The sequence below is a fragment of the Eriocheir sinensis genome, unplaced genomic scaffold, assembly GCF_024679095.1.
Source record: "Eriocheir sinensis breed Jianghai 21 unplaced genomic scaffold, ASM2467909v1 Scaffold544, whole genome shotgun sequence".
NCBI lineage: Eukaryota > Metazoa > Arthropoda > Malacostraca > Decapoda > Varunidae > Eriocheir > Eriocheir sinensis.
The window spans coordinates 177913-200000 of record NW_026111881.1 but is presented as its reverse complement, the minus strand read 5'-3'; the positions used below and the strand labels follow the sequence as shown (position 1 = coordinate 200000).

General features: G+C 44.7%; 1 protein-coding gene across 4 annotated transcripts in view; it reads right to left on the bottom strand.

Moving 5' to 3' along the window:
* LOC126993018 (dedicator of cytokinesis protein 1-like) overlaps nt 1–19700 on the bottom strand; it is a 111566-nt gene extending 91866 nt beyond the window's left edge. For all 4 annotated transcript variants that reach the window (XM_050851843.1, XM_050851844.1, XM_050851846.1 and 1 more), the window contains exons 1-14: nt 19544–19700; nt 16218–16369; nt 14909–15034; nt 13140–13285; nt 12693–12810; nt 11597–11689; nt 10068–10211; nt 8534–8682; nt 6843–6953; nt 6033–6156; nt 5431–5634; nt 4185–4342; nt 1732–1849; nt 1–113 (exon numbers count right to left, since the gene is read on the bottom strand). The exon at nt 1–113 is cut by the window's left edge and continues 56 nt beyond it. In XM_050851843.1, the coding sequence (XP_050707800.1) occupies nt 1–113; nt 1732–1849; nt 4185–4342; nt 5431–5634; nt 6033–6156; nt 6843–6953; nt 8534–8682; nt 10068–10211; nt 11597–11689; nt 12693–12810; nt 13140–13285; nt 14909–15034; nt 16218–16369; nt 19544–19586 (1799 nt within the window). In that variant the 5' untranslated portion in view covers nt 19587–19700. The remainder of the gene's footprint in view (nt 114–1731; nt 1850–4184; nt 4343–5430; nt 5635–6032; nt 6157–6842; nt 6954–8533; nt 8683–10067; nt 10212–11596; nt 11690–12692; nt 12811–13139; nt 13286–14908; nt 15035–16217; nt 16370–19543) is intronic.
* Between the last annotated feature and the right edge of the window lie 2388 nt (nt 19701–22088).

The window sequence follows — 22088 nt, the reverse complement described above, 5'->3', positions numbered from 1 at the left end:
AGTGAGGGAGCGATACCATGTTGCCAAGACTTCGCCAGCTCCTCCCCTGGTTTCCGCTGCCAATGGAGACCCAAGTAGCTGTAGTCTGAGTCCGTCCACTTCTTGTTGTCAATCTGTGAAGTGGAGAGGTGGAATGTTTAACCCCTTGACTGTGGATTTCCTACAAGAAGACATCACCAAGCTACAGGAATGGAACAAAAAGTGGCTGCTACAATTCAATGAAGAAAAATGTAAAGTCCTGCACCTTGGGAGGGGATATCCAGCACACCAATACCACATGGGAAACACTCCACTATCCACCACAGAGGCAGAGAAAGACCTGGGAGTGTATGTTACCAGGCTACCAGTGAAGGGATATCCAGCACACCAATACCACATGGGAAACACTCCACTATCCACCACAGAGGCAGAGAAAGACCTGGGAGTGTATGTTACCAGGCTACCAGTGAAGGGATATCCAGCACACCAATACCACATGGGAAACACTCCACTATCCACCACAGAGGCAGAGAAAGACCTGGGAGTGTATGTTACCAGGCTATCAGTGAAGGGATATCCAGCACACCAATACCACATGGGAAACACTCCACTATCCACCACAGAGGCAGAGAAAGACCTGGGAGTGTATGTTACCAGGCTACCAGTGAAGGGATATCCAGCACACCAATACCACATGGGAAACACTCCACTATCCACCACAGAGGCAGAGAAAGACCTGGGAGTGTATGTTACCAGGCTACCAGTGAAGGGATATCCAGCACACCAATACCACATGTGAAACACTCCACTATCCACCACAGAGGCAGAGAAAGACCTGGGAGTGTATGTTACCAGGCTACCAGTGAAGGGATATCCAGCACACCAATACCACATGGGAAACACTCCACTATCCACCACAGAGGCAGAGAAAGACCTGGGAGTGTATGTTACCAGGCTACCAGTGAAGGCAAAATCCATGCCAATCGCAGCGGACAGGTTAAAGGTGTGTGGGAGTGAGAGTTTGGGATTAGAGGGAAATAACTGTTAGGGAATGAGAGTATATGTTATGTTTCCTTCCATTCCATTTCTTGTTAATCTGTGGTGCGGGAAGTGGAATGATTTTAGAATGTTTGTGGGTGTAATAGAGAGAAATTAGAGGGATGTAAAGGTTGGGGAATGAGTGAATATGTTAAGTTTGCCTCATTCCTCTTCTTGTTAGTTTGTGGTGAGAGAAACTTATTGATTTTAGAATGTTTGTGGGTGTAATAGTGGAAAACTTGAGGGATGTGAAGGTTGGGGAATGAGTGAATATGTTAAGTTTGGCACATTCCACTTGATGTCGATCTGTGGTAGTGTGGAGGGACAGAATGTTGACTTTAACTGTATACTATGACCAAACACACACACACACACACACACAACTAGGTAAATACAACTAGGTAAATACACACACACACACACACACACACACACACACACAACTAGGTAAATACACACACACACACACACACACACGCACACACACACAACTAGGTAAATACACACACACGCACACACACACAACTAGGTAAATACACACACACACACACACGCACAACTAGGTAAATACACACACACACACACACACACACACACACACACAGCTAAGAAGATCCACAAATTCAAAGCAGAGTTGGAAAAAAGTCGATATGGAGACAGGACAACATGAACTTAGGTAGGGACACACACACATACACACACACACACACACACCTTGTAGACAATCAGGTCATGCTTGGTGTTCTGCAGGGTCGTCCCGTTGTCCTGCACCAGCTTGACGAACGACATAGCAAACGGCCTCTCACTCTTGTCCTTGGCGTCGTTGGTTGACCTGCGGGTGATGGACAGCATGGGTAAGGGGTGGATTGGCTGACACACACATCCACACACACACACATACTGCTATTAACCTGGTAACAGCGGGGATCATGTTTCTTAATGGTCCCTCTAAGCGAGAAAAATAAGAAAAAATCATCACTCACACAAACCATTTCATAATATATATCAAAGCATTTGTGATCAGTTTATGTATCATCTATTTGGGGGGGTTAAATCATGGCACAAGTTTGGCCGCTGCTACATGGTAAAGCCCCAAATTTGGCCCGTCTGCTACATGGTAAAAGCCACAAATTTGGCCGATCTGCTACATGGTAAAGCCACAAATTTGGCCTCTGCTACATCAGTGGAAAATTTGGCCGTCGCTGCTACGGTAAAGCCACAAATTTGGCCCATCACTGCTACATGGTAAAGCCACAAATTTGGCGTCGCTGCTACACGGTAAAGCCACAAATTTGGCCCGTCACTGCTACGGTAAAGCCACAAATTTGCCCCATCGCTGCTAAACGGTAAAACCACAATTTGGGTCCCGTCTGCTACTGTAAAGCCACAATTTGGTCGCTGCTACACGGTAAAGCCACAAATTTGGCCCGTCTCTGCTACACGGTAAAGCCACAAATTTGGCCCATTGCTGCTACACAGTAAAGCCACAAATTTGGCCCGTCACTGCTACATGGTAAAGCCCCAAATTTAGCCCGTCACTGCTACACGGTAAAGCCACAAATTTGGCCCATCGCTGCTACATGATAAAGCCACAAATTTGGCCCATCGCTGCTACATGGTAAAGCCACAAATTTGGCCCATCGCTGCTACACGGTAAAGCCACAAATTTGGCCCGTCGCTGCTACACGGTAAAGCCACAAATTTGGCCCATCGCTGCTACATGGTAAAGCCACAAATTTGGCCCGTCTGCTACACGGTAAAGCCACAAATTTGGCCCGTCACTGCTACACGGTAAAGCCACAAATTTGGCCCATCGCTGCTACATGGTAAAGCCACAAATTTGGCCCGTCGCTGCTACTAGGTTAACAAGATAAGAAGGAGCAAGACAACTAAGAGGACATAGTATGAAGGTGATGAAAGGAAGGTGATTAAATGATGTCAAGAAATTCAGTTTTGCGTACAGAGTGGTGGATGCGTGGAATGAATTAATTGCATTTTATATGACGATGGTAATTTTCTGCGTATGAGTGGTTGCGTTCAAGTCAGATTTGCTCCTCATTGCGATACAGCCGTCCCTCAAATAGTACGGTTTCCAAGAGTTCAGTTTTGGTTTTATGTCGATTTTCTAAGATTTTTAAGGATTTTTAAATTTCCCGACAAGCAGGAAATTTAAAAATCGTAAAAGATCTTCCGTGACAATCCATATAGAACCGAAACCGAACTATTGGAAACCGTACTGTTTGAGGGATGACTGTATTTTCTGTTAATTTTCGTGCTATAATCTGTTTCCTGCAAAGCTTTCACATTCACCTGTTTTTAAGGGGAGATGTTGTGACGGAAAAGAGTGTCCAGCAGGTAAAGGAAAGACTGGGTTATGGATACAGTGACCGGACCACATGAGAACTACAACTAGGTAAATAAACCGATTTTTTTTTCTTTAATATTGTTGGGGGTTTTTTTTTTTTTTTTTTTTTTTACGCCCTTGAACGGTCTCCTTTGCTGTAAACACACACACACACACACACACACACACACACACACACACACCAAGTACGGCTCCTTTCCTGTATTTCACAACTAGGTAAATACACTTACTTTTTTTTCTTTAATATTGTTTTTTTTTTTTTTTTTTTTTTTACGTCCTTGAACTGTCTCCTTTGCTGTAAACACACACACACACACACACACACACCTAGTACGGTTCTTTTCCTGTATTTCACAACTAGGTAAACACACACACACACACACACACGCACACACACACACACAAACACACCTCCTCCTCCTCCTCCTCTGACAAAGCAAAATTAAAACACTTCTCCAGACCACGTTTTCATCACTTTCCTCAACTGGACACACACACCTCCAAACGCCAAGCACCCTCACGAACATGGATTTGAAAACGAACACACACACACACACACAAACACACCTCCTCCTCCTCTGAAAAAGCAAAATTAAAACACTTCTGCAGACCACGTTTTCATAGCTTTCCTCAACTGGACACACACATCTCCAAACGCCAAGCACCCTCACGAACATGTATTTGAAGACGAACTTGATACCATTTTTTCACTCTCCAGAATAGAGAAATTAAGAACAGAAAAAGAAAGATAAAAACACCAGACTGGTCCAACACACACACACCAAACACCTCCACAACCCACCTGTGCTTGAACGTAAACTTGATGTGGTCCTTCTCAAATTCGTCGATGGGCAGCGTGATCTTGAACGTCTCGGCCCACTTAGGTTTGGGTTCGTGGTGGTAGGTGACGGAGCGGTACTCATTCAGGGGCCCCACGCGACACCCGGGGTGGATGACGCCCTGGGGGAATGGGGGGTGGAGTGGTCATGGTGATGGTAATAGGGATGTGGTCGTAATAGGGGTGGTGGTAGTATAGGGTATTTATCCTTCTCGGTCCCAAAACTATTTACAAGCCATACCCCAAACACTACATTAACTTCATTCATTCTTTCATATGCTTATTCACATTTATCAACACCAACTTGCATTCAACATCAACACAAAAACACACACACACACTCACATTTATCCTTCTCAGTCCCTAAACTATTTACAAGCCTTACCCCAAACACAGTACATTAACTTCATTCATTCTTTCATACGCTTATTCACATTTATCAACACCAACTTGCATTCAACATCAACACAAAAACACAAACACACACTCACATTTATCCTTCTCAGTCCCAAAACTATTTACAAACCATACCCCAAACACAGTACATTAACTTCATTCATTCTTTCATACGCTTATTCACATTTATCAACATCAACTTGCATTCAACGTCCACACAAACACACAAACACACACTCACATTTATACTTCTCAGTCCCTAAACTATTTACAAGCCTTACCCCAAACACTGTACATTAACTTCATTCATTCTTTCATATGCTTATTCACATTTATCAACATCCACTTGCATTCAACGTCCACACAAACACACAAACACACACTCACATTTATCCTTCTCAGCCCCTAAACTATTTACAAGCCTTACCCCAAACACAGTACATTAACATAATTCATTCTTTCATACGCTTATTCGTATTAATTAACATCAACTTGCATTCAACGTCCACACAAAAACACAAGCACACACTCACATTTATCCTTCTCAGCCCCTAAACTATTTACAAGCCTTACCCCAAACACAGTACATTAACATCATTCATTCTTTCATACGCTTATTCACATTTATCAACATCAACTTGCATTCAACATCAACACAAACACACAAACACACACTCACATTTATCCTTCTCAGTCCCTAAACTATTTACAAGCCTTACCCCAAACACTGTACATTAACTTCATTCATTCTTTCAAACGCTTATTCACATTTATCAACATCCACACAAAAACACCAACACACACACACACTCACAGGCACAACTCTTCCACTTTGGTCGCATATCCTCACGGTGACCTCAACATTACGGTCCGAGGTCTTGGCGCCCCTCGAGAACTCCCCGGACTGCAGGGTGACGTAGAGGTCGTTCCGCACATCCCCCGGCATGATTACGTCGCTCAGTCCAAGACGGTAGGCAACAGGAACCTCTCGCACCTCCAGACAGTTCGATTCCTTTAGCTGTGTGGGGGAGAAAGGGAGGTGTGTAAGGCGATGTTTGCTGGCCGTGTGTGTTTGTGTGTGTGTGTGTGTGTGTGTGTGTGTGTGTGTGTGTGTGTGTGTGTGTGTGTTATCTTTTCATGTCTCCTTGTGCATATATGTGACAGCGTGTGTATGTGTGTGTGTGTGTACAAGCAGATACCAGTAGTTACATAGATACACACACACACACACAGCGGATATGGAGACGGGACAGCGCGAGTGTAGCTCTTTTCCCGCATGTCAGAACTAGGTATATACAATTAAATACACACACACAAACACACACACACACACTTCATACGCACTATTTATAGGTAAGAAAATCAACAAGTAAACGCATAGCACACACACACACACACACACACACACGCACACACCTGCTTCACATCCCCGTTCATGGCCTGCACAGAGAACCAGAGCCCCTGCTGACTCAATTCCCTCGTCGCATCCCCGCGCGCCGACATCAGCTTCCGCAGATCCATCGTGTCCTTCTCCGAACACCTGTGGGCAGACCAACAGGTGTGTGTGTAATGGTAAGGCTGAGGTACATGCCATAGCCGTGTGTGTGTGTGTGTGTGTGTGTGTGTGTGTGTAGGTGATACTGCGATCTTGAGAGGTTATTAGTCTGTGTCAGTGTGTTGGAGTGACAGACTTTGTATATTAAGGTATATTTGTACTTTCCCAGATGTACAAATAATAATAATAATAATAATAATAATAATAATAATAATAATAGTTAGTGTTGAAAAGTGATTCAGCTATGTTAGAGAGTGTGTGTGTGTGTGTGTGTGTGTGTGTGTGTGTGTGTGTGTGTGTATAGGGAAGGAAGGGAAGGGAAGAAAGGAAGGAAGGGAAGGAAGGAAGGAAAGAAGGAAGTAAAGAAAGGAAGGAAGGCAGGAAGGAAAGAGGAAGGAAGGAAGGAAGGAAAGGGAAGGGAAGGGAAGGAAGGAAAGAAGGGGAGGAGGGAAGGAAGGAAGGAAGGAAAGAAGGGGAGAAGGGAAGGGAAAGGAAGGAAGGGAAGGGAAGGGAAGGGAAGGGAAGGGAAGGGAAAGGAAGGGAAGGGAAGGGAAGGGAAAGGAGAGGAAGGGAAGGGAAGGGAAGGGAAGGGAATACTTGAGCGTGGATACCGGAGGGGCGACTAAGGCAGCCTTGTCAGAGTGTGGCATCAACGAGGGGTGGTTACTCACATGTACAGGGGAGCGCACTCGTCATCATCCATCTGAGGCAACCCGGCCAACACAGAGTCCTTCTTCTTCCTGATTTGGTCGGTGAGATCCATGACGATGGCTCCAAAGGGTCTGTGGGGGTGGTGAGGGTGATGAGTGGTAGCTGTATCACTCTAACATCATTACTCTTTGGCTGTATCACCCTAACATCATTACTCTCAGTCTCTCTCACACTCACAGTTTCCACAATTCCCTGGCTCATAGACTTTAACAGCTTTCCCTCATCTACATCTACCATCCTCCTAAAAAATCTTCAGTCAAACTTAAATACATTCCTGTATGCCCCTCACCCATTCACAGCCTCTGCCATTCTCTAGCTCCCAAACCTATTAAATGACCCCACCACCACCTACAGCCATCCTCGTCCAATTCTATCTGTCAGCCTCAAATACATTCCTCTATGCCCCTCACCCATTCACAGCCTCTGCCATTCCCTTAGGATGGATTCACATGAGCCACTTTGTAGTGGTCGCCACAAAACAGTGGTGAGTTGTGGTCGGCGGAGGCATTTTTCCGACCACGCCACTGTGGCCAGCGCTAGATACTGTTGTTTCAAATGGCAGCGTGCACACGAGCCACTATCAGCGGCCACCACCCTGCCACCCGCCACATTCCCTCTGTCTTGACCTTTATGAATTTTGACTGTCATAATGATGTATAAGTATGACCTTCATGCATAACTTGTGTTCAGGATATGATGAATAAGGTCCTACATGCTTTCAGAATTAATGTTTCATTTTGTTTCACAGTTTTGCATATTAATTGATTCTGGTGTGGATTATAATTACTGAATGTGGTAGTTTTATTTACCCAGAAGTAGAAAGTGGAAATGTCATGTAACCGCAAAGACTGCTGAATTATGTAAAAAAATTACATCTAATGTGACTTTATATTCTTCATGTTCAGCCTTACATTAAGATTACCGCAAGTCTCGAGATCTCTTCTACTGGCACACACTTCCTCCCGTTGATGTCCTGCCGTGTTATGCGTGGACCAATTACTGTCATAGGATGATCAAAGCTGTCCTGTGACTTCCTGAAGTAGTCAAAAAAAAATTTCGGGGTGCTCTTTTAGCTCTGTAAACAATGTGTGGAATGCTAGACGCAGGAGTCAGTTGCTAACTATGGGGTGAGCCCAGTACTTTCTTCTGCGCTTTTTGCCAAGAGAGCACAGACAGCTGCCACCTCTACGAGATCCATAATGCCACGTACTGACTTCATGAGTGGCCGCCACCAAGTGGCTCGTGTGCAGGGTGCACCTACTCACCATTTTTCGTGGCAACCATTTTTTGTGGTGGCCACTGACCACTAAAAAGTGTCTCGTGTGAACCCAGCCTAATTCTCAAACCTTAATGATAACCTTCCCTCATCTACATCTACCATCCTCATCCAATTCCCTCTGGCAACCTCAAAAACATGACTCTGCCCTTCACTTACAACCTCTGCCATTCCATATTTCTAAAACATTCATGATAACCTTTCCTCACCAACAACTGCAGGCTATTTTTTTGCTATTTACAGGCTTTTTTCTGTGTGGTTTTTGCCCTTGTGCCACTTCCCTCACCATAAAACCATCTACCATCCTCCTTCCCTCCTGCACCCTCACTAAACATGCTCCTCCCTCCTGCCCCGAGTCCCAGCCCTTCCACCCACCTTCTCAGGGAGTCCGCAGAAGGCGTGCTGGGTTTCTCGCCAGCCATAGACTTGCGTGGGTCACTCTCCTTCATGGCCATGCAGCCGTGGCGGATAACTGTGCCGATGAGCCAGATCTGGTTGCTGTCAAGTAGGTGTGTGTTGAGGTCCTGGCAAGGGAGAGGAAAAGGTGTGTGTTAGAGAGGGAGAGGAGGGATGAATATGTATGTGAGAGAGGGATGGGGACAAGAGGAGAGAGAAGGATGCATGAGAGGGAGAGAGAGAGGGATAGAGTGTAAGAAGGAGGGAGATGGAGACAAGGGAGAGAGAGTTGTGTATGTGAGGAGGTGGGGACGAGGAGAAAGAGAAGCCTGTGTGTGTTATTAGTATGAAGAAAGCTTTCAACAAGGTACCCCACAAACAGCTAATGTGGAGGTTAACCCGGTAGCAGCGGGGATCATGTTTCTTAATGGTCCCTCCAAGCGAGAAAAATGAGAAAAAATCACCCCTCACACAAACCATTTCATAATATATATCAAAGCATTTGTGATCAGATTATGTATCATCTATTTTGGGGGGTTTATATCATGGCACAAATTTGGCCTGTCGCTGCTACATGGTAAAGCCACAAATTTGGCCCGTCGCTGCTACATGGTAAAGCCACAAATTTGGCCCATCGCTGCTACATGGTAAAGCCACAAATTTGGCCCGTCGCTGCTACATGGTAAAGCCACAAATTTGGCCCGTCGCTGCTACATGGTAAAGCCACAAATTTGGCCCGTCGCTGCTACATGGTAAAGCCACAAATTTGGCCCGTCGCTGCTACCGGGTTAAAGTATACAGGACTAATTAAGCCTTCTGGAGTGGATATGAGATTTTCTGAGACCAACAGATAAGGATAGTTAAGAAAGGACACAAGTGCAGTAACAAGGAGAGTCCCACAGGGTTCCGTGATAACATGCATAATGCTCCTAATCTATGTAAACGGAATGGTGGACGGAACAGCCAACTAAGCAAACCTGTTGGCAATGTAGAGTCCCTTCACACACCCACACACACACACATACATTCACACCCACAGAAAGGGGAGACCTAATACAAATCTACAAATTACTGAGCAAAATGGAAGTAGACAACGAGGAGTTACTACTAAAAGAAGGAATTACCAGCAGGAACACAAGAGGACACAGTAAAAATTTGAGGAAGGGAAGATGCTTGAGAGACATAAAGAAACATAGCTTCCCGCCAAGAAATATAGAGGTTTGGAGCAGACTAAGTGAGGATGTAGTATCGGCGAGGAGTGTGCAAAGCTTTAAGGAAGAGTTGGATAAATGTAGATACGGAGACGGGACCACACCAGCGTAAAGCCCAGGCCCTGTAAAACTACAACTAGGTAAATACATCAATCTACACCCACTCACCCACACACCCGTATCACACCACACACCCCTCAGACATACATGCACAAACACACTCACTCACTCCCTTCCCCACACACCCACACCCACCCATACATCCTGCTCCCCACCCAACCCCCTCACACACCAAGACCCACCGTAAACAGGCACTTAAGTTCCCCGAGGATGGCCTGGTTGTTGCCGGTTGACGGGATGATGAAGGACTCAGTGAGGGGGCGATGTTGGCCTTCCCGAGGGTCACCGGTGTAGAGAGCTAACGAGATCTCGGCGTACTCGTGAATCTGTGAGGAAAAGTGGAGGTGAATACAACTAGGGACATAGAACTAGGTAAATATAAGTTAAGTACAGCTAGGTAAGTACAAGCAGGTAAATACACACATACATAGGTTAGTATTCTTAAAAGCCCTATTCTTATTTTATTCTATTCTTATTCTTAAAAGCGTCTATTTCCAAAGGCCAAAAATGAGATTCTAACGAGTGTTTCTTTACGTTCCTCATACAGAAGATGGATCAAACTACCACCAGGGTCATTAAACTACCCCCGGAAATGCCCGGAACTCCTATAAAAACCGTGTCAAATATGTGTCAAGTCTATCAAGTTCTAATGAGTGTTTCTTTACAGTCCTGGTACAGAAGACGGATCAAACTACCACCAGGGTCATTAAACTACCCCTGGAAATGCCTGAAACTCCTACAAAAACCGTATCAAATATGTGTCAAGTCTATCAAGTCCTAATGAGTGTTTCTTTACAGTCATGGTACAGAAGGCGGATCAAACTACCACCAAGGTCATTAAACTACCCCCGGAAATGCCTGAAACTCCTACAAAAACTGTGTTAAATATGTATCAAGTCTATCAAGTTCTAATGAGTGTTTCTTTATATCCCAAGGGTCAAACTACCACCAGGGTCATTAAACTACCCCCGGAAATGCCCGGAACTCCTATAAAAACCGCGTCAAATATGTGTCAAGTCTATCAAGTTCTAATGAGTGTTTCTTTATATCCCAAGGGTCAAACTACCACCAGGGTCATTAAACTACCCCCAGAAATGCCCGAAACTCCTGCAAAAACTGTGTCAAATATGCGTCAAGTCTATCAAGTTCTAATGAGTGTTTCTTTATATCCCAAGGGTCAAACTACCACCAGGGTCATTAAACTACCCCCGGAAATGCCTGGAACTCCTATAAAAACCATGTCAAATATGTGTCAAGTCTATCAAGTTCTAATGAGTGTTTCTTTATATCCCAAGGGTCAAACTACCACCAGGGTCATTAAACTACCCCCAGAAATGCCCGAAACTCCTATAAAAACCGTGTCAATTATGTCTCAAGTCTATCAAGTTCTAATGAGTGTTTCTTTATATCCCAAGGGTCAAACTACCACCAGGGTCATTAAACTACCCCCGGAAATGCCCGGAACTCCTATAAAAACCATGTCAAATATGTGTCAAGTCTATCAAGTTCTAATGAGTGTTTCTTTATATCCCAAGGGTCAAACTACCACCAGGGTCATTAAACTACCCCCGGAAATGCCCGAAACTCCTGCAAAAACCGTGTCAAATATGTGTCAAGTCTATCACGTTCTAATGAGAGTTTCTTTACATCCCTCACTCAGAATGGTCAAACTACCGCGCTGATGTTTGAAACTATGGCCCGCGGTTCCTACCTTAATACTGATGTTCTTGATGCACAGAAGGAAGGTCCAGGACAGGTGTGGTTTGCGGCGGGTGTGGCTTTCCTCGGCGATGACGCTCTCTCTCTGCGGGTGTGTGCAAGGTAAATAAATAAGAATAAAATAAAACGTCGGTGTATTTTTACAGGAAGGGAAGTACGGTAGCTCTCTTGTGGCTACTCTTTACTTTTGTCTGTTATAGGAGCGGCGAGTATCGAGCTTTTTTTTTTTGGTACTCTTTTTTTATTGCCTTTGAGCCGTGTCCTCTGATGTAAAATAATAATAACAATGATAAAAAAAATTAAAAAGCTCAAGGATTAAAAAATAGAGGAAAAATAAAGCCTACTAATCACCGTTCCTATAAAAGAGTGTAGGTGAATGGCTTAATGAGAGGTTAATTTCAGGTGATATATGTATTAAGTAGATAGGAATATAAGTAATTAAATAAGAGAGATAAATATATGTAAAAAGAAAACACAGAAACCAGAGTAATAAATAACACAAACCATAATAATAATAATAATAATAATAATATGGAGAGGAAAAAAAAAATGGAGAAAAGGGAGATAAAAGAGAATCATAAAAGAGGAGGAAGAGGAGGAGGAGGAGGAGGAGGAGGAGGAGGAGGAAAAGGAGATAGAAGAGAAGAAAAGATGGAGGAGGAGGAAAAGAAAGTAGAAGAAAAGGAGGAGGAGGAGGAGGAGGAGGAGGAGGAGGATGAGGAGGAGGAGGAGGAGGAGGAGGAGGAGGAGGAACACAATAGAAAGAAGATTAAGAAGAAGAAGAAGAAGAAGAAGAGGAGGAGGAGGAACACAAAAGAAAGAAGATTAAGAAGAAGAAGAAGAGGAGGAGGAGGAGGAGGAGGAGGAGGAGGAGGAGGAGGAACACAAAAGAAAGAAGATTAAGAAGAAGAAGAAGAAGAAGAAGAAGAGGAGGAGGAAGAGACAGAACACAAGAAAAAAAAGAAAGATAGCAGAGAGAGAGAGAGAGAGAGAGAGAGAGAGAGAGAGAGAGAGAGAGAGAGAGAGAGTAACAAAGAACAACACAACACCCTCGCTCTCACCGCCACAGCCGCCACCGCCCCCCTCACCTTGGACAGCTTGGCGGCGGCTTCCGAGTGGTGGCGGAACAGCTTGACGGCGGAGGTTATGTCTGGGTTCAGGATGTTCCCGCTTTCATCCCTCACCACCAGGTCCAGGCCGAGCTTCCTGCATGGGGTAAGGGCGCAGTGAGGTGGTTAGTGTGTGTGTGTGTGTGTGTGTGTGTGTTTGTATATATAGTAAGGTATGACTTAAATCCTGCATATTATGACAAGGTAAACACACACACACACACACACACACACACACACACACACACACACACACACACACACACACACACACACACAGATCCATGAATACGTAGTTCGAAATTATATATGAGAAAGGTAGTGGCTGTTGATTGCAAGTCCAGCATGCGACCTGACCTTAGTGAATGACACACACACACACACACACACACACACACACACACACACACAAACATCAGTACTCACGCGTTCACCCGGTCGATGCTCCGAGTGATGCGCTGCTTGAGTGTCTTTAGCTCGTCGCCCGGCAGCTGTCCCGAGAGCACCTTGGCGCGGAGGATGATGAGCTCCGACATGGTGTCCTTGAGCAGGGTGAAGTCCTTGCACTTTTCCTGTTGGTGGTGAAGCCTGGCTGAGTGAATGAACGGCTGACTGACTAACTGGATGATTTATTCTATTTATTTTTTCTACAGCAAGGAAGGCAGCTCAAGGGCACTAAACAAAAAACAACAACAAAAAAACCCTGCTAGATGCTGCTCCAAGAAAAAAAATAGAATGAGAGGCCGAAAGAGAGGTCAATTTCGCATGGAGAGGTGTGTTAATACTCATCTTGAAAGAGTACAAGTCGAAGGAAGCAGGAAGGATTAGTTGGCTTACTCTCTGACTAACTGACTGGATGACTAACTGGCCTACTGACTGACTGACTGGATGATTAACTGGCCCACTGACTGACTGACTGACTGGATGATTAACTGGCCTACTGACTGACTGACTGGATGATTAACTGGCCCACTGACTGACTGACTGGATGATTAACTGGCCTACTGACTGACTGACTGGATGATTAACTGGCCCACTGACTGACTGACTGGATGATTAACTGGCCCACTGACTGGCTGACTGGATGATTAACTGGCCCACTGACTGACTGACTGACTGGATGATTAACTGGCCCACTGACTGACTGACTGGATGATTAACTGGCCCACTGACTGACTGACTGGATGATTAACTGGCCTACTGACTGACTGACTGGCTGGATGACTAAGTGGCCCACTGACTGACTGACTGGATGATTAACTGGCCTACTGACTGACTGACTGGATGATTAACTGGCCCACTGACTGACTGACTGGATGATTAACTGGCCTACTGACTGAAGGAAGGGATTAAATGAGTGGGTACAGTAGATCCTCAGCAACACAGAACACCACAGCACCATGACACAGCTATATAGTTTGGAACATAACAAAACAATAACGGGTAAATTGAGCCCTAAAAAGAGTCTGATTTATCTGATATCTGTAACACTGAGGTCTGATTTATAAAGGGTTTACTGTACACACAACACTCAGTCAGGGCCCACCAGGTACAGCTTGCATAGAAGGAAAACAACAATATAAACAGATGAGGGGTCAAACCACCACCAGGGTCACAAAACTACCCCTGGAAATGCCCAACACTCTTATGAAAGTCTTGAGATATGTGTGCTTGGGCGCCGAAATGTTTAAAAATATGGGTTTAATTAATCCTTTCCATCCGTGACGCAGACATCGGCGTCACAGTATGGAAAGGGTCAAGAGGAAATGGAAGAGGATTAATCCTCTTCTAAACCTCTCAATCCTCCTCTACATTCCTCTTAATCCTCTTCCATTTCCTCTTAAGAGGTTTACAAGAGGATTAAGAGGAAATGGAAGAGGATTAAGTGGTTTAGAAGAGGATTAAGAGGAAATGGAAGAGGATTAAGTGGTTTAGAAGAGGATTAAGAGGAATGGAAGAGGATTAAGAAGTTTAGAAGAGGATTAAGAGGAATGGAAGAGGATTAAGAAGTTTAGAAGAGGATTAAGAGGAATGGAAGAGGATTAAGAAGTTTAGAAGAGGATTAAGAGGAATGGAAGAGGATTAAGAAGTTTAGAAGAGGATTAAGAAGTTTAGAAGAGGACCAACGGTGATGCCGTCGGACGCCCGTCGGATGCCAACGTCGGCATCACCGGAGTGAAAGGGTTAAGACTCACCAAGTACAGCTTGCGTAGGAGGATCCCCCATTCTCTCAGGACCGATGTGACCTCTTGCACGATGAACGGCTGCCTTGGGGTCACCTCCTCCGACAGGCCGTTCTTCTCCACCACACAGTCTCGGATCTATGGCGGAGAGTGATGGACTTTAGGATCTCTTTGAGTGGTGATGGTTGTGATGGTGAGGTGGTGTGGGATTGCCTTAGGAACTCGTGGTAAGACTTCAGATCTCTTGGGTAGTGAGGAGATGGTAGTGATGATGATAAGGGTGGTGATGGTGATGGTGGTGAGGTAGGATTGACATAGGAACTTGTGGTGATTTTTTTTTTTTTTTTTTTTACAGAAAAGGAGACAGTTCAAGGGCATGAAAAATAAATAAATAAATAATGAAAATAAAAAGCCTGTAACTTAATGCTCCTGAATAGAGTACAGAGGAGAGGTGACTGCAAAGACTTACTCCACTATGCACGTTGAACTTAACTAAAATGGACGTGATGGTGGTGATGGTGGTGGTGGTGATGATGGTGGTGGTGATGATGGTGGTGGTGGTGATGATGGTGGTGGTGAAACAATAAGAGGTGAGCGCAGGTTTCTGATGATGATTAAGAAAGAAAAAAAAAAACACTAAAAAAGACCAAAATAAGCAAATAAATAAAATACAATTGCATACACACACAAACACATACATTTTTTTTTTTTTTTTTTTTTACAGCAAAGGAGTCAGTTCAAGGGCATAAAAAAAAGGAAACATATGAAGAAAAAAAAAAAGCCCGCTAGTCACTGCTCCGAAAAAGAGTTAGAGGAGTGGCCAAAAGATAGGTCAGTTTCGGGAGGAGAGGTGTCCTGATGGTATATGAAGAAAGGCAGGAAGGAAGGAAGATAAGAAAGATATACCGTACTCTCTCCTCCCTTATCTTCATCCTTCTCATATCCTCCTCCACACACCGTCTCAGGTCTTGTTCCATCTACCGGCCGGTCTCCTCTCCCTCCCTTTTATTTACAGCAAGGGAGACAGTTCAAGGACAAAAAAACAAAAAAAACACGCAAAAAAAACTTGACCACTCCTCCGGCAAAAGAAAAAAGAACAAGGGGTCAATTTCCACCTCCGCAGCTCTTGATAATACAGTCGCCCCTCAAATAGTATGGTTTCCAATAATTCGGTTTTGGTTTTATAAGGATTTTTAAATTTCCTGCTCGTTGGGAAATTTTAAAATCCTAAAAAAATCTTTGAAAATCCACATTAAACTGAAACCAAACTATTTGAGGGACAACTGTACTGATAACGTCCAATAACAACAATAACACCCACATGTATGAAGGATTTGGGGAAGATGCCTCGCAGGGCCCTGTTCTGGAAGCTGTAGCCGAAGAACCATCCCTCTGTCTCCTCCTGGATGTGCACCGTGTCCCCAACGTAGAGCTTGATGCACAGCTCCCCCTCGCCGGAGTAGTTGCTGATGGCTGTGGGGAGCAGGAGAGGTGGTGGATAAGTGTGGGGGGGGATGTGTAAGGTGTGGCATAACTATCATCATCAACAGCTATTACTAGTCTACTATATGAGGAAGGAGCTCACCAATGCTCTCCACCTGGTTCTCTGTCTAGTGTTCATGTATTTCACGGATTTTCACCCCCACTATCATTACCATTATCAGCGTCATTTATTACTAGTCTGCTACTCTATTACTACAAGACACTCTTCCCAATGCTCTCTACCTGGTTCTCCATCTGGTGTTAGTAAATTCCCTCACTGTCTTCATCATTAGTTTCACCCATTTCTAGCTCACTATAAGATGGAGTTTACCATGTCCTCCGCCTGGTCCTCTGTCTGGTGTTAGTGTACTTCATCCTGCTCTGGCAAATGTTTTAACTTCATCTCTCTGCCTGGTTCTCTTACTGGTGTTAGTGTACTTCATCCTGCTCTGGCAAATGTTTTAACTTCATCTCTCTGCCTGGTTCTCTTACTTGTGTTAGTGTACTTCATCCTGCTCTGGCAAATGTTTTAACTTCATCTCTCCACCTGGTCCTGACTTCTACAATTCCCTACAATTTTTGGGCTGCCACTCTGTTACTTTGGTTGTTCATCTGTTATCTGTTCTATGCATAATATGACCTGCCCAAGTCCATGTCTTGTTCTTAGACTAAATCTATGACTTAATAAAGTCTGGTGGTTGTGCTTGTAAAAATGATACGAGGTTTAGTGAGGATCAGCCATGGTCTGAGGTGTGTGGTAGGTCCCTAAGCTGGGTCCAGACGTGTCAAGAATATCATTGAGGTTTGATATAAAAAAATATTGAGACTGTTGCAAACAGCTGTATTTTTAATCTATAAGATCGTTGAGTCTCATTATTAAACAGCCTTGGCGCTGTCCTCCACCAAGAAAAGTCATAGGCTGTAGATAAACAAAACAGCTGTCTGCAACAGTCCTAATATCTTTTTGACTCCTGATACTAATGACTGTTTCCTATGTGTAGGCTAGGTATCAAATATCATCCACGAACTCAGATATACTGTGAGACAGCAGGTTGCCAGAGTGCAATAATGCACACCTCAAACTTGGGCAACATGAATTAAGTTGCTGCACTGCACTCAGAGATATAAAATACAACACATGTCAATATTAACCTCATGTGTGGTGGTTACCCTTATTTTCATATCAGCTTAATAACCAATAAATACCACCATTTCAGCAATCAAGAGCTATTTATTAACTAACAAAACCAAAACTTCACAGTTGTAACTGATCACAGCTAATATTGTAACCTAATGGAGCAAAAATTGCAACCAATCACAATATAATAACCTGCTACTTCATAGTTAAGATATATTCAAAACTAACAAAACATCACCTTAACCTAACAGTTATAATAACCTATCACAACTAAGGAGAGTATAAACTCATTGCTACTAAACTACTAGGAGCATAATAATTGGAAAACTGATGTGGCTCCCAATGAGTTACAACTATGATAAAAAAAAAAGTATATATATTAGAAAAAGCCTCACATGTAACTAAAAGATAAAGTGTTTCTGAACTATATCGCTCAGGTCAACTAAAAATACCCCAGCCATGTTAAGTTCTCCTCTACTAAACACACCTATTAGCTTCCTTTCCGTGCCTGGCTATACCATCCCCTCCCGCAGCCTCACCCACTACCCACCAACACCATGGATGATTCAGGATTAACTAGCCAAAGAATCATCATTACTCATCACAATCTCCTCCTGGGGTGCAAGTCTATATAAATGAGTCACCCCTGTAAGCTGCCCTTCCCTGCCTGCCTGTGTCATCCACTCCCCTGACCACACCCACCAACCACCAACAGAATAGATAATACAAGACTATCAAGATCAAGGAATCATCATCATACTCATTATTTGTCATTTCACTCTAGGGTGCAAATCTATATAATTGTCACCCCTGATAGCTGCCCCTCCATGCCTGTCTGTGTCATCCACTTCCCCGGCCACATCCGTCACCCACCGTCACCCACCCAACAACATTATGGGTGAACCAGAGCAAACAAGGCAAAGAATCATCACAACTCGTCACTTAATCTCGTCCTGGGGTGCAAGAGTTTATAAATGAGTCATCCCTGTAAACTGCCCTTCCCTGCCTGTCATCCACCCACCCACCGCCACCTTGGATGATACAGAGCAAATGGGTCAAGAAATCATCATTACTCATCATATAATCTTGTCCTGGGGTGCAAGAGTTTATAAATGAGTCACTCTTGTAAACTGCCCTTCCCTGCCTGCCATCCACCCGCCCACCGCCACCTTGGATGATACAGAGCAAACGGGTCAAGAAATCATCATTACGCATCATATAATCTTGTCCTGGGGTGCAAGAGTTTATAATGAGTCATCCCTGTAAACTGCCCTTCCCTGCCTGTCATCCACCCGCCCACCACCACCTTGGATGATACAGAGCAAACGGGGCAAGAAATCATCATTACTCATCATATAATCTTGTCCTGGGGTGCAAGAGTTTATAAATGAGCCACTCTTGTAAGCTGCCCTTCCCTGCCTGTCACCCATTTCCCCCGGCCACACCCACCCACCCACCAACACCATGGATGACACAAGGCAAGCAGGGCAAAGAATCATCACTACTGGTCACATAATCTCGTCCTCGGGTGCAAGTGTTTATAATTGGGCGTCATTTAATCCCTCCCGAGGCACTGAGCCTTGAAACTCTACCCCGCGCGGCTGTCAGCTAGGAGGAAGACCACCCTATAGTCAATTCTCATCCTTATTTACCCTCATTTAAGCCCGTGATCATGAATAAAGACTGACAATAAGGTAAAATGAGCCTGTATCCATTAACATAACACCCATTGAGGAGCTACGGGAGTGCCACAAGGGAGAGTGCCAAAGGTGACGTCCGGTATCTTTTTAAGAGTGCCAGTTTCCATCTATTTCTCCTCCTCCTTCTCCTCTTATTTCTTCCCTTTATTTCTCCACCTTTTCCATACTCATTGACGCCATAGCAAGTGAGGATCTCCGGGAGTGCCACAAGGGAGAGTGCCAAAGGTGACGTCCGGTTGACTTTTTTGTGAGTGCCATTTCCCTCCCTGTCCTCTCCTCCACTTTATCTCCACCTCGAACACTTCCCTCCACTTCTCCTTTACTCACCGACGCCATATTTCTCCTTGTCCCTCGCCGGTTTCCAGGTCATGGCGGCGTCCAGGTCATTATCTAGCACAAATAAGCAGTTTCCGGGGCCCCAGCAGCATCCCGTGTTTGTAAATACTTCCTCCTCTTCTTCTTCTTCTTCCAATAGACGCTACAACATGGCACTCCAGGAGGATCGAACCCGCGTAGGAAAGCCCACCACCGCGAACAAAAGCCAATCGCCGTGAACTTTAATGGAGGTTAGAGTGCTTGGGTATAGACTCTCGGATCTCTCTAAAAGTTCCCGCTATCTCGGTTTCGGACTCTATTACAGGAGGGTCAGCTGGCTATCTTGTCATGCCGGAAATAAAGAATAATGGGGGGAATGCTGCGGGGTCGGGTCGTTTTGCGAGGGTGTGGGTGCTAAATGGGTGCGCTGGGAGGGAATGACGTGGTGCTAGGTCACGGGAGGTCAAGAGAGGTCAACAGGTGGCGGGTGTGCCGTTTATGGGGGGTCATTATTGAGGTTTTATCTCCCCAGGTTTCTTTTTGACACTTTGTGGGGGAATGACCTCATATTTTTGTTTATTTTCCCCTTTCAAAGTTCAGTAATAATAATAGCAACAGTAGTAGTAGTAGTAGTAGTAGTAGTAGTAGTAGTAGTAGTAGTAGTAGTAGTAGTAGTAGTAGCAGTAGTAGTAGTAGTATAGAAATGAGAGAGGAAAAGAGTATATCGTATTTTTTTCCTCTCTATACATGCTAGTTTTCCTTATATAGATAATACGGTAGCTACTATCAGACGCAGGGAAGCACGTTTTTCAATATTATTAGCACAGTATACTGATAAGAAAGCCACGTACAGCAATAATAATGATAAACTCCCATTCCTAATCTTCGCTGGATAGACTAAGACTTAACGAAACTGATAAAATAAAATAGTAAGGTCTTGCATAATGTGAGTGGTACTGTAGGCTACGTGGGTGATGGTTCAAATAAAACTAGATAATATATAAAGGTATGCTAGCTATGTTCAAGGCATTTTTTTAAGTAAAGGAAGCAACTCAATGGCAGAAATTAAGACAAAAAAAAAAAGCCAGCTAGCACTAGGCCTACTATAAACGAAGATAGAGAAAAGATACTAAGACAGAGGTTAGTTTCAGATGTAGGAGTGTATTGATACTTGATATATAGTTTATTTAAGGCCTACAAGCTCCCCACTTTCGGCGTCCAAGTATGCACATATTTGACAAGGCTTTCGTAGGCGTTTCGGGTATTTCCAGGGGTAGTTTAATGACCCTGGTGGTAGTTTGATCATTCTTTTGTACCATGAACCTAAAAGAACACTCATTAGAACCCAATCAAGGTCCTTTTCGGCCTCTGGAGATGGTTGATGTCAGAGGGGCAGCGGGGCGGGGCGGCAGGGCGGGGTGAAGGGCCGGAAGTAACCTCGCCCCCCGGACACTGACAGGGAGGTTAATTATTGTGTGTTCCGGGCTGTGTGTCGCCCTGCCTCGGTGCTCGCCCTCACCAATACAATTTAGACATCATTACAAGTATTTTCCAGTGGATTATCGGTATTGTCGAGTACCGATCGAGACCGCCCGTATTTTTATATATCGGCGCCTCGGTTTGCCCAGATAAACTAGACCGTGGGTTCGCCCGTGTTAAAAGCCTCTCGTGGAAGTTGCCGGGGTTTTCATAGCCTGTTTTGTGATGCTCCTGATAATTTTACACGACTTCTGCGCCTTGAACGGGAAAAAAAACGTGAAAACCCCGGTTAATCTTCTGTGGCCTTGCAAAATAGCCGCAATGGGAGGCTCGGAAGCCCGATTTAGTACGTTTACAAATATAAGCACGAGTCCTCGGCTTCCAGTGGCGGTTTTTTTTTATGAATATGTTGCAGAGAAGTCTGGCACAATGGAACAATAATCATAATCTAAAAGACCCGTAATTTTGGCAGATCTTTTAGGGGGGCTAGAGGGCATCACAGGTTCATGGGGAGGAGCGCTAGGGTGGCGAGCGAAGCTAGCATGCGCAGGTGGGTGAATTTTTTGAAAAAAATAATTGATATATAGAAAACATTGGGGCCCTGGGGGGGCTATTACCTCCCAAGTCCCCGCAGAAATCACGGCCCCGGCCTGTCTAATCGAGTGCGCGCTTGCGCGCCCTCCTGGTGTAGCGGTTAGCTCGAATACACGTGCTCGCGGTAAATCTCACCGTGGGCTTATATGAACAGATGGCACATCACTGCAGCGGAAACTAGTCGGTGCTACTTTAGCATGTGGTCTACTTACTGCTAGCTGCAGTACCCGTGTTCGACGCTAAGGACTGACTTGACCTGCACCGAGTCCGAGACCCCTCATGAGGTAGTCGAGTGGTTATAGTGAGCGGGTGTGGTGAGCCCGTCGACCTAGCGTGGTGGACTGTGTTCGAGTCCCACCGAAACACGCTGATTTTTCAAACCATCGCCGAGTAGCGGAAGATTACCCACATTCTGCCGAGATCTTCTATCAACCCTAACTTCAGGGACTTCGGTCAAGAGGAGCACTGGGGGGGCAGCATGGGC